General features: G+C 46.7%; 1 protein-coding gene across 1 annotated transcript in view; it reads left to right on the top strand.

The window, feature by feature from the left end:
- The window catches only part of LOC109898993 (zinc finger homeobox protein 4-like), a 20,776-nt gene that overhangs the window by 7,093 nt on the left and 2,603 nt on the right, over positions 1–11,080 (top strand). Inside the window, exons 2-4 of the mRNA XM_031835058.1 lie at positions 1,928–4,328; positions 6,393–6,647; positions 6,939–7,221. Coding sequence (XP_031690918.1) covers positions 1,974–4,328; positions 6,393–6,647; positions 6,939–7,221 — 2,893 coding nt within the window. The 5' untranslated portion in view covers positions 1,928–1,973. The remainder of the gene's footprint in view (positions 1–1,927; positions 4,329–6,392; positions 6,648–6,938; positions 7,222–11,080) is intronic.

Here is an 11,080-nt window from a genome sequence, read left to right as displayed (position 1 = left end):
GAGGAGAGGAGAACACTGAGGTTACTAAACACTGCAGTAACTTGATCTGGGTTTAAAAAGCTGCTGCTCAGAAAGTTGTCAGAGAAAATAAAGAAAAAAGAGGAGTTCTGATTTTATCAAACACAAATTAAACCTTGGAAGATTGATATTCATAAGGGGACAACTTTATTTGTAAAGCACTTCTCAAATATTGTGCGCAGAGAGCTAACTGAAGTTTTAGATGTAATCCTACTTTACTAGTTCCTGTGCTGTGAAACAGTGATGGTGTTGTGACAGAAGCCAGACATCTAATGTAGAGATATAACACACTTGAAATGCATTAGCCTCAATGCTACTTTAGTTTAACACCTGGGTTAGATGGATTAACACACTATAACTGCATTAGCCTCAATGCTACTTTAGTTTAACACCTGGGTTAGATGGATTAACATACATTACCTGCATTAGCCTCAATGCTACTTTAACACCTGGGTTAGATGGATTAACACACTATACCTGCATTAGCCTCAATGCTACTTTATCAGGATGGTACAGAAGCCGGAATGAAGTTGACCTGACTTGACTAACTGTTCAGATTTGTGATTTTATGTTTGGAGAATGTAATGGGTAAATTGTTATTGTTGTGTAGCCTGCCTGCCTGCCTGTGTGTTAGACATGTTCAACACTGTAGGCAAACACCTGTCTCTCAGCATTAAAACCCATTGTTTCCACATTAATCACAGAAATACATTTTCTCAGATGTGTCATCTATTTATTCATCTATCATTTTCTTTTGCATCTGTACTATTCTACATGGTATCATCTCTCTGCCATCTCCGATTAGACTTGATTACGGTACAGAACACACACACGCATGCACGCACGCACACACACACACACACACACACACACACACACACACACACACACACACACACACACACACACACACACACACCACACACACACACACACACACACACACACACACACACACACACACACACACACTTGATTTCAATCCTCACGCTTTACTATCCATATAGTTCCCTCCCACAGGCTGTGGTTTGTTTCACCTGAATCCACTAATAGCTTTGTTCTGTGTCTCAGAAAGAGAGAGATATTTGGGCATGGAGCGATAGACAGGCAGTGGCAGGTGGGTGGATTTGAAGGTTGCAGTTGCATTTTAAACCCTCATTCGAATGTTGGTTCATTCACAGCTTGTCTTACAAAAGCAATGGTTTACAGGACATGTCTCCATTATAAATGATTCTTATAGCACCAGGGATCTTTTTAGTGTACTGTTGGTGGCTGGCCAGTGTGGACAGGGCTTGGGCAGGGCTTTGCAAGGGCTTGGGCAGGGCTTGGGGATGAGGTTTAATGAATGACGCTGGTGTGTTAATCAGGGAGTTTTATCTACCTGCTGAGGGATCTTTACCAGGCCCAGATTTAGGCTAAGCTGATTTTCTTACCGACACAGGAGCCTGAGAGACTTTTCTCTCCTTCGCTCCTTTACTCTTCTCCTTCTTTCATGGCCAGAGCGAGGGATCAGTCACATTCGTTCGCTCCTCCCTGTTTCCAGGGCATTAATCAGTGAGTGGTCAGAGAGAGAGAGAGAGAGAGGAAAGCAGTGAAACTTTTGTGTGGAGGTGTTCACTAGTTTTCAGGGGCAGGCGATGGGCTCTGGCTGTCTGCTCTAAGACAGAGCCATTCAGATCTATAGTTTATATTGGATTTTCTCTTTTCACAGGTTGTCAGGCGGCTCCTTTAACTGATGGCTCTGTGGTAGACCTTCCCTGGCAGTCAGTGTTCAATTGTCACATCAATTATGGAATTATGGATGTGGGATCTTAACATTCTGTTTGTTCTTTTATTGACCAATAATGATAAACAGTGTGATTGCTATTGCTGTAATACTTTTGTAAAGACATTCTCTTTTTCTCTTTAGGTCCCTGTCCGGCTGGATGAGATGAGAGCCCCATGTAGCGGTCGCCATGGCAACCTGTGACTCCCCTTCTATGGTCTTGCGGCAGGAAAATGGTCAGAAGCTGTTGTTGCTGCCAACAGGGCCGCGTGACGCAGAGAAGACCGAGAGAGACCGAACTGCAGTTGCCGCTGGGATGGATCCCAACTCTGACACCAATCACACCGTCGCTGCACCAGAGCACAGCCCAGCTTCCCCCAATAATACCACAGACACCGGCAGCCCGCTGAAGACTGAGCAGCACAGCCGCATAGAAAGCTTTACCGGAAACGGGACTGTTACCGGGACCGGGATTATTGTATTGGGTACGGACCATGCCCACACTGCTGCTTCACTGGTGGCCCCAGTGAAGGAGATCCCCTGTAACGAATGTTCCACCTCCTTCTCCAGTTTACAGCAGTACATGGAGCACCACTGCCCCAACACTCGTCTGCCTAACGCAGCAGGGCGGGAAGAGGAGGAGGAGGAGGGCGAGAGTGAGGGAGAGGGGAAGCCTGATGTAGTGGCGGAGGTGTGTGAAAGAGACAGCGAGATGGAGGATGAGTTAGAAGATAGTGACGTAGAGAACCTGTGCGGCGAGATCGTCTACCAGCCCGACGGATCTGCCTTCATCCTGGAGGACTCCAAAGAGCATCGCAGTGGTGCCTCCCAGGGGCTTCTGTCCCTCAGCCCCCACAATCCCACCGCTGCCACCAATAATGCACATAGCGGTTTGACGGCCCATGGGGGGGATCAGGACCAGGCGGAGCTGCCTGCAACTGCACCCATGTCCTTCTGCCCACAGGTCATCAACACTTTCCACATTGCGTCATCCCTCGGGAAAGCATTCCCGGGTGACCCAGTGGCAAAATCGTCATTCCCAAATACCTCAGCATTCGTAGGCGCGAGCGGCCCGGTGTTGCACAGTTTCCGCGTCTACGACCTTCGCCACAAGAACGACAAAGACTATTTGACGGTCGACGGCGCAGCCAAAAACTCCTGTGTGTCCAAAGATGTTCCCAACGATGTGGACTTGTCCAAGTTCCAGGGCTGTGTGAGTGATGGACAGAGGAAGCCAGTGCTCATGTGTTTCCTCTGCAAGCTGTCGTTTGGCTACAGCCGGTCGTTTGTGACGCATGCCGTCCACGACCACCGGATGACGCTCAACGAGCAGGAGCAAAAGCTCCTGAGCAACAAGCACGTCTCTGCCATCATCCAGGGGATTGGCAAGGACAAAGAACCTCTTATAAGCTTTCTGGAACCAAAAAAATCCACCAACTCTGTGCTACCCCACTTTTCTACTGCCGCTAGCTTCCTGGGTCCCGATTCAGGGTTCCACGGCCTGTGGAACACGTTCCATGCTGAGAACACTGATTCCCTCCAGGCCGGGTTTGCTTTCCTGAAAGGGAGCGTGAGCTCTAACCCCGCCAACCAAACCCCCAGAACCCCACCAATGCCAAAGGCCGAGACCCATCCAAATATCGGGGGTGTGACCGGAACCTCCCTCAGAACCCACGCCAGTTCTGCTTCCCTTATTCACTCATCTCCCATGGCGACTGTCTTGGAGCGGGATTCTCCCGAGAGCGACTGCGAGGGCTTTCCTCCATGCACTTTGCATCCCAACGGACCCGGGTCGGACCTGAACTCATACCCGCTGATCAAACGTGAGCCTGCTGCAGAAGGAGGACAGAGTCCAGAAGAAGACAGGGACGACATTTACTTCAATGGAGGGGTGGAGATTGAGACAGAGGATGACGAACCGGCTGGCGACAGCACTAGTAGCAAAGATTTCCCTATTTTAAACCAAAGCATTTGCCACATGTCTAACAGCGTGCTGAAGTACAGCGTCAACAAAGGCCCCTTGTCCTTCTCTTCCTCCTCCCGTGAGGAGATGGAGAAGAATCAGATAAACTCAGACCTAGCCAGAGATAGAGATAGCAGTAACGACTCATCCAGTGAAGTCCTGGCTGGTCCAGATGGCTCTTCCCCCTCCTCTCACCTGATGATGCCACGAGACGAAGAGAGTCCGGGACCCCTGCACCAGCATGGGGGAAACCCTGGCACTCCTGGCACACCGGGTACCCCTGGACAAGGCGAGGGGTCCCCAGGCAGTTGCATTGAGTGCCCTAAATGTGACACGTTGCTAGGGTCCTCCCGATCCTTAGGAGGGCACATGACCATGATGCACTCTCGTAACTCCTGCAAGACACTGAAGTGTCCCAAGTGTAACTGGCACTACAAGTACCAGCAGACACTGGACGCCCACATGAAGGAGAAGCACCCAGAGTCTGGAGGGTCCTGTGTGTACTGTCGTACTGGGCAAGCTCACCCACGCCTGGCCCGGGGAGAGAGTTATACATGTGGATACAAGCCGTTCCGCTGCGAGGTTTGTCTATCTTTCTTTCTCCTTCTTTCTTTCTCTCTCTCTCTCTCTCTCTCTCTCTCTCTCTCTCTCTCTCTCTCTTTCTCTCCTGTCTCTCTCTCCTCTCTTTCTCTCCTATCTCTCTCTCCTCTCCTCTCTCTCTGTCTCTCTCCCACCCCCTCTCTCTCTCTCTCTCTCTCTCTTTCACAGTCCTCTCTCTCTCTCTCTCTCTCTCTCTCTCTCTCTCGCTCTCTCTCTCTCCCTCATCTGTCAAAATGTTCTCTGTGTTCCCTTCTCAAATCAAATCAAATGTATTTATATAGCCCTTCGTACATCAGCTGATATCTCAAAGTGCTGTACAGAAACCCAGCCTAAAACCCCAAACATCAAGCAATGCAGGTGTAGAAGCACGGTGGCTAGGAAATACTCCCTAGAAAGGCCATAACCTAGGAAGAAACCTAGAGAGGAACCAGGCTATGTGGGGTGGCCAGTCCTCTTCTGGCTGTGCCGGGTGGAGATTATAACAGAACATGCCCAAGATGTTCAAATGTTCATAAATGACCAGCATGGTCCAATAATAATAAGGCAGAACAGTTGAAACTGGAGAAGCAGCACGGCCAGGTGGACTGGGGACAGCAAGGAGTCATCATGTCAGGTAGTCCTGAGGCATGGTCCTAGGGCTCAGGTCCTCCGAGAGAGAGAAGGAAAGAGAGAAAGAGAGAATTAGAGAGAGCACACTTAAATTCACACAGGACACCGAATATGACAGGGGAAGTACTCCAGATATAACAAACTGACCCTAGCCCCCCGACACATAAACTACTGCAGCATAAATACTGGAGGCTGAGACAGGAGGGGTCAGGAGACACTGTGGCCCCATCCGAGGACACCCCCGGACAGGGCCAAACAGGAAGGATATAACCCCACCCACTTTGCCAAAGCACTGCCCCCACACCACTAGAGGGATATCTTCAACCACCAACTTACCATCCTGAGACAAGGCCGAGTATAGCCCACAAATATCTCCGCCACGGCACAACCCAAGGGGGGGGGGGGGGGGGGGGGCGCCAACCCAGACAGGAAGATCACATCAGTGATTCACTCAAGTGACGCACCCCTCCCAGGGACGGTATGAAAAAGCCCCAGTAAGCCAGTGACTCAGCCCCTGTAATAGGGTTAGAGGCAGAGAATCCCAGTGGAAAGAGGGGAACCGGCCAGGCAGAGACAGCAAGGGCGGTTCGTTGCTCCATAGCCTTTCCGTTCACCTTCCCACTCCTGGGCCAGACTACACTCAATCATATGACCTACTGAAGAGATGAGTCTTCAGTAAAGACTTAAAGGTTGAGACTGAGTTTGCGTCTCTTACATGGGTAGGCAGACCGTTCCATAAAATTTGAGCTCTATAGGAGAAAGCCCTGCCTCCAGCTGTTTGCTTAGAAATTCTAAGGACAATTATGAGGCCTGCGTCTTGTGACCGTAGCGTACGTGTAGGTATGTACGGCAGGACCAAATGAGATGTAATGATGTAATGATGTAATGATTTGTAGGTTAGCAGTAAAACCTTGAAATCAGCCCTTGCCTTGTCAGGAAGCCAGTGTAGGGAGGCTAGCACTGGAGTAATATGATAAATTTTTGGGGTTCTAGTCAGAATTCTAGCAGCCGTATTTAGCACTAATTGAAGTTTATTTAGTGCTTTATCCGGGTAGCCAGAAAGTAGAGCATTGCAGTAGTCTAACCTAGAAGTGACAAAAGCATGGATTAATTTTTCTGCATAATTTTGGGACAGAAAGTTTCTGATTTTTGCAATGTTACATAGATGGAAAAAAGCTGTCCTTGAAACAGTCTTGATATGTTCTTCAAAAGAGAGATCAGGGTCCAGAGTAACGCCGAGGTCCTTCACAGTTTTATTTGAGACGACTGTACAACCATTAAGATTAATTGTCAGATTCAAAAGAAGATGTCTTTGTTTCTTGGGACCTAGAACAAGCATCTCTGTTTTGTCCGAGTTTAAAAGTAGAAAGTTTGCAGCCATTTCTCTACAGTCTATCTCTATAAATAACACCCTCTCTATCTCTGATTTATCTCTAGGTGTGTAACTATTCCACCACGACCAAGGGCAACCTGAGCATCCACATGCAGTCGGACAAGCACCTGAACAACGTTCAGACCCTGCAGAATGGGGGCACTGAACCTCAGTACACCCACACTCACACACACAGCCACAGCCACACCCACTCCCCCTGCCATAGCCATGCCAAGCCCATGCCCAGCAGCAGCCTGGCGGGGGGCTGTGGTACCCCCTCGCCGTCCAAGCCCAAACAGAAGCCCATGTGGCGTTGTGAGGTTGGTGAAACTACACTTTGGACTAGGGCTATTCTGGTGCTGATCATTGTTTTAGACACAAATCTAGGATCAACTTCTCGTCCCCTGATCCATGAGAGGAAAAATCACAACTCCGCCAATGATCCAGTGTCTTGACGTAGCTTCTTCTTACTATGTTTGACTGACACTTTTCGACTTTGTAAACTTGTACACTTGTATATGAGTACTTAGTTACCACACATCCTTTGAGAACCCATTCAACTAATGTTCCTCATGTATATATATATATATACTCCTCCCCTCCTCCTCCAGGTGTGTGACTACGAGACCAACGTGGCGAGGAACCTACGCATCCACATGACCAGTGAGAAACACATGCACAACATGATGCTGCTGCAACAGAACATGAAGCAGATTCAACACGGTCTGCACCTGGGTCTGGCCCCGGCCGAGGCTGAGCTCTACCAGTACTACCTGGCTCAGAACATCAGCCTGACCGGGGTCAAGCTGGAGAGCCCCGGCCCAGACGCCCAGATGATTATTAACCCTTTCCAGCTGGACCCCAATACGGCTACTGCACTCAGCTCTGGGCTAGGTGAGAATCAGGGTGACTGTTAACCCTTTATTTTTCTGTCACTCTCTCCTTCTCTGTCTTTCTCTCTCTTCTATTGCTCTGTGTCTATCTGGCCCATATCTCCTCTAGAACATATGTCTCTCTCTTCTATTGCTCTGTGTCTATCTGGCCCATACCTCCTCTAGAACATATGTCTCTCTCTTCTATTGCTCTGTGTCTATCTGGCCCATACCTCCTCTAGAACATATGTCTCTCTCTTCTATTGCTCTGTCTCTATCTGGCCCATACCTCCTCTAGAACATATGTCTCTCTCTTCTATTGCTCTGTGTCTATCTGGCCCATAACTCCTCCAGAACATATGTCTCTCTTTGTTTTGATCTGTCTCTATCTGGCCCATACCTCCTCTAGAACATATGTCTCTCTTTGTTTTGATCTGTCTCCTTGACCTTCTTTCTCTTTTTCCCTCTGTCCTCTGTATCCTTTCTCTTTTTCCATCTGTCCTCTGTATCCTTTCTCTTTTTCCATCTGTCCTCCGTATCCTTTCTATTTTTCCCTCTGTCCTCTGTCCTCTGTATCCTTTCTCTTTTTCCATCTGTCCTCTGTCCTCTGTATCCTTTCTCTTTTTCCATCTGTCCTCTGTATCCTTTCTCTTTTTCCATCTGTCCTCCGTATCCTTTCTATTTTTCCCTCTGTCCTCTGTCCTCTGTATCCTTTCTCTTTTTCCATCTGTCCTCTGTATCCTTTCTCTTTTTCCATCTGTCCTCCGTATCCTTTCTATTTTTCCCTCTGTCATCTGTCCTCTGTATCCTTTCTCTTTTTCCATCTGTCCTCTGTATCCTTTCTCTTTTTCCTTCTGTCCTCCGTATTCTTTCTCTTTTTCCCTCTGTCCTCCGTATCCTTTCTCTTTTTCCATCTGTCCTCTGTATCCTTTCTCTTTTTCCATCTGTCCTCTGTATCCTTTCTCTTTTTCCATCTGTCCTCTGTATCCTTTCTCTTTTTCCATCTGTCCTCCGTATCCTTTCTCTTTTTCCCTCTGTCCTCTGTATCCTTTCTCTTTTTCCATCTGTCCTCCGTATCCTTTCTCTTTTTCCCTCTGTCCTCTGTCCTCTGTATCCTTTCTCTTTTTCCCTCTGTCCACTGTCCTCTGTATCCTTTCTCTTTTTCCCTCTGTCCTCTGTCCTCTGTATCCTTTCTCTTTTTTCCTCTGTCCTCTGTCCTCTGTATCCTTTCTCCTGTCCCTGTCTGTCTTATCGCCTTTCAACCCTCTGGCATTGCTTCCTCTCCTAGGAGGTGGAGAGGTTCAACAAAGAGCCCATACTGTTAGCCACCCATTCCTCATGGCAACATGGAGGTCACAACTGTAGCCTGGCTACATACATGGTACCAGTAGGGAATCTACGTGCAGGGTTACGAAGGATATCTATGTACATATGTACATCTACAAAAACTACTATCAGATGTTATACAGGGCATTCAGAACTATTCAGACTATTCTTGACTTTTCCACATTTTGTTATGATACAGCTTTATTCTAAAATTTGATGAAACAGTTTTTTCCACACTCATCAATCGACACAAAACCCCATAATGACAAAGCAAAAACAGGCTTTAAGACATTTTAGCAAATTTATTACAAATAAAAAACTGAAATATCACATTTGCATAAGTATTCAGACCCTTTACTCAGTACTTTGTTGAAGCACGTTTGACAGTGATTACAGCCACAAGTCTTCTTGGGTATGACGCTACAAGCTTGGCACATCTGTATTTGGGAGTTTCTCCCATTCTTCTCTGCAGATCTGTCAGGTTGGATGGGGAGCATCACTGCACAGCTATATTCAGCTCTCTCCAGAGATGTTCGATCGGGTTCAACTCTAGGTTCTGGCTGGGCCACTCAAGGGCATGTCCCGAAGCCACTCATGCATTGTCTTGGCTGCGTGCTTATGTAACGGCGTTCTTCGTTTGTTGAAAGAGAGTCGGACCGAAATGCAGCGTAGTGGTTAATCATGACTTTAATGAACAAAGTGACACATGAAATAACTATACAAATACGAAAACAACAAACGGAACGTGAAACCTAATTACAGCCTATCTGGTGAAACTACACAGAGACAGGAACAATCACCCACGAAATACAAAGCGAAACTCAGGCTACCTAAATACGGTTCCCAATCAGAGGCAACGAGAATCACCTGACTCCAGATTGAGAACCGCCTCAGGCAGCCAAGCCTAACTAGACACACCCCTAATCATAGCAATCCCAAATCCTATAAAACCCCAATACGAAACACAACACATAAACCCATGTCACACCCTGGCCTGACCAAAATATATAACGAAAACACAAAACACTATGACCAAGGCGTGACAGCTTAGTGTCGTTGTCCTGTTAGAAGGTGAATCTTTGCCGCAATCTGAGGTCCTGAGCACTCTGGAGCAGGTTTTAGTCAAGGATCTCTCTGTACTTTTCTCCGTTCATCTTTCCCTCGATCCTAACTAGTCTCCCAGTCCCTGCCACTTGAAAACATCCCCGCAGCATGATGCTGCCACCACCATGCTTCACCGTAGGGATAATGCCAGTGACATAATGCCGGATAATCAGAGTGACAGTCGTGTTCTTGGTCAACGCCCTGACCAAGGCCCTTCTCCAACAATTGCTCAGTTTGGCCGGGCGGTCAGCTCTAGGAAGAGTCTTGGTGGTTCTAAACTTCTTCCATTTAAGAATGATGGAGGCCACTGTGTTCTTGGGGACCTTCAATGCTGCAGACATGTTTTGTTCCCTTCCCCAGATCTGTGACTCGACACAATTCTGTCACTGTGCTCTACGGACAATTCCTTCGACCACATGGCTTGGTTTTTGCTCTGACATGCACTGTGGGACCTTATATAGACATTTGTGTGCCTTTCCAAATCATGTCCAATTAATTGAATTTACCACAGGTGGACTCCAATCAAGTTGTAGAAACATCTCAAGGATGATCAATGGAAACAGGATTCACCTGATCTCCATTTACAGTCTCATAGCAAAAGGTCTGAATAATTATGTAAATAAGGTATTTAATTTTTTTTTTTTTTTAAATATGCAAAACTAAATTGTCGTTATGGGATATTGTGTGTTGACTGATGAATGGAAAAACATGGAATCCATTTTAGAATAAGGCTGAAATGTAACACAAATGCAGAAAAAGTGAAGGGGTCTGAATCCTTTCCAAAGGCACTGTATATACCTAGGGGTTTAGTGACTAGGATAGATAATAGACAGTAGTGTGTCTGTATATACCTAGGGGTTTAGTGACTAGGATAGATAATAGACAGTAGTGTGTCTGTATATACCTAGGGGTTTAGTGACTAGGATAGATAATAGACAGTAGTGTGTCTGTATATACCTAGGGGTTTAGTGACTAGGATAGATAATAGACAGTAGTGTGTCTGTATATACCTAGGGGTTTAGTGACTAGGATAGATAATAGACAGTAGTGTGTCTGTATATACCTAGGGGTTTAGTGACTAGGATAGATAATAGACAGTAGTGTGTCTGTATATACCTAGGGGTTTAGTGACTAGGATAGATAATAGACAGTAGTGTGTCTGTATATACCTAGGGGTTTAGTGATTAGGATAGATAATAGACAGTAGTGTGTCTGTATATACCTAGGGGTTTAGTGACTAGGATAGATAATAGACAGTAGTGTGTCTGTATATACCTAGGGGTTTAGTGACTAGGATAGATAATAGACAGTAGTGTGTCTGTATATACCTAGGGGTTTAGTGACTAGGATAGATAATAGACAGTAGTGTGTCTGTATATACCTAGTGGTTTAGTGACTAGGATAGATAATAGACAGCAGTGTGCCTGTATATACCTAGGGGTAAAGTGACT

The sequence above is a fragment of the Oncorhynchus kisutch genome, linkage group LG11, assembly GCF_002021735.2.
Source record: "Oncorhynchus kisutch isolate 150728-3 linkage group LG11, Okis_V2, whole genome shotgun sequence".
In the NCBI taxonomy this organism is placed as follows: Eukaryota; Metazoa; Chordata; class Actinopteri; order Salmoniformes; family Salmonidae; genus Oncorhynchus; species Oncorhynchus kisutch.
The sequence above is the reverse complement of the archived record's forward strand: the minus strand, read 5'-3'. Positions and strand labels throughout refer to the sequence as shown.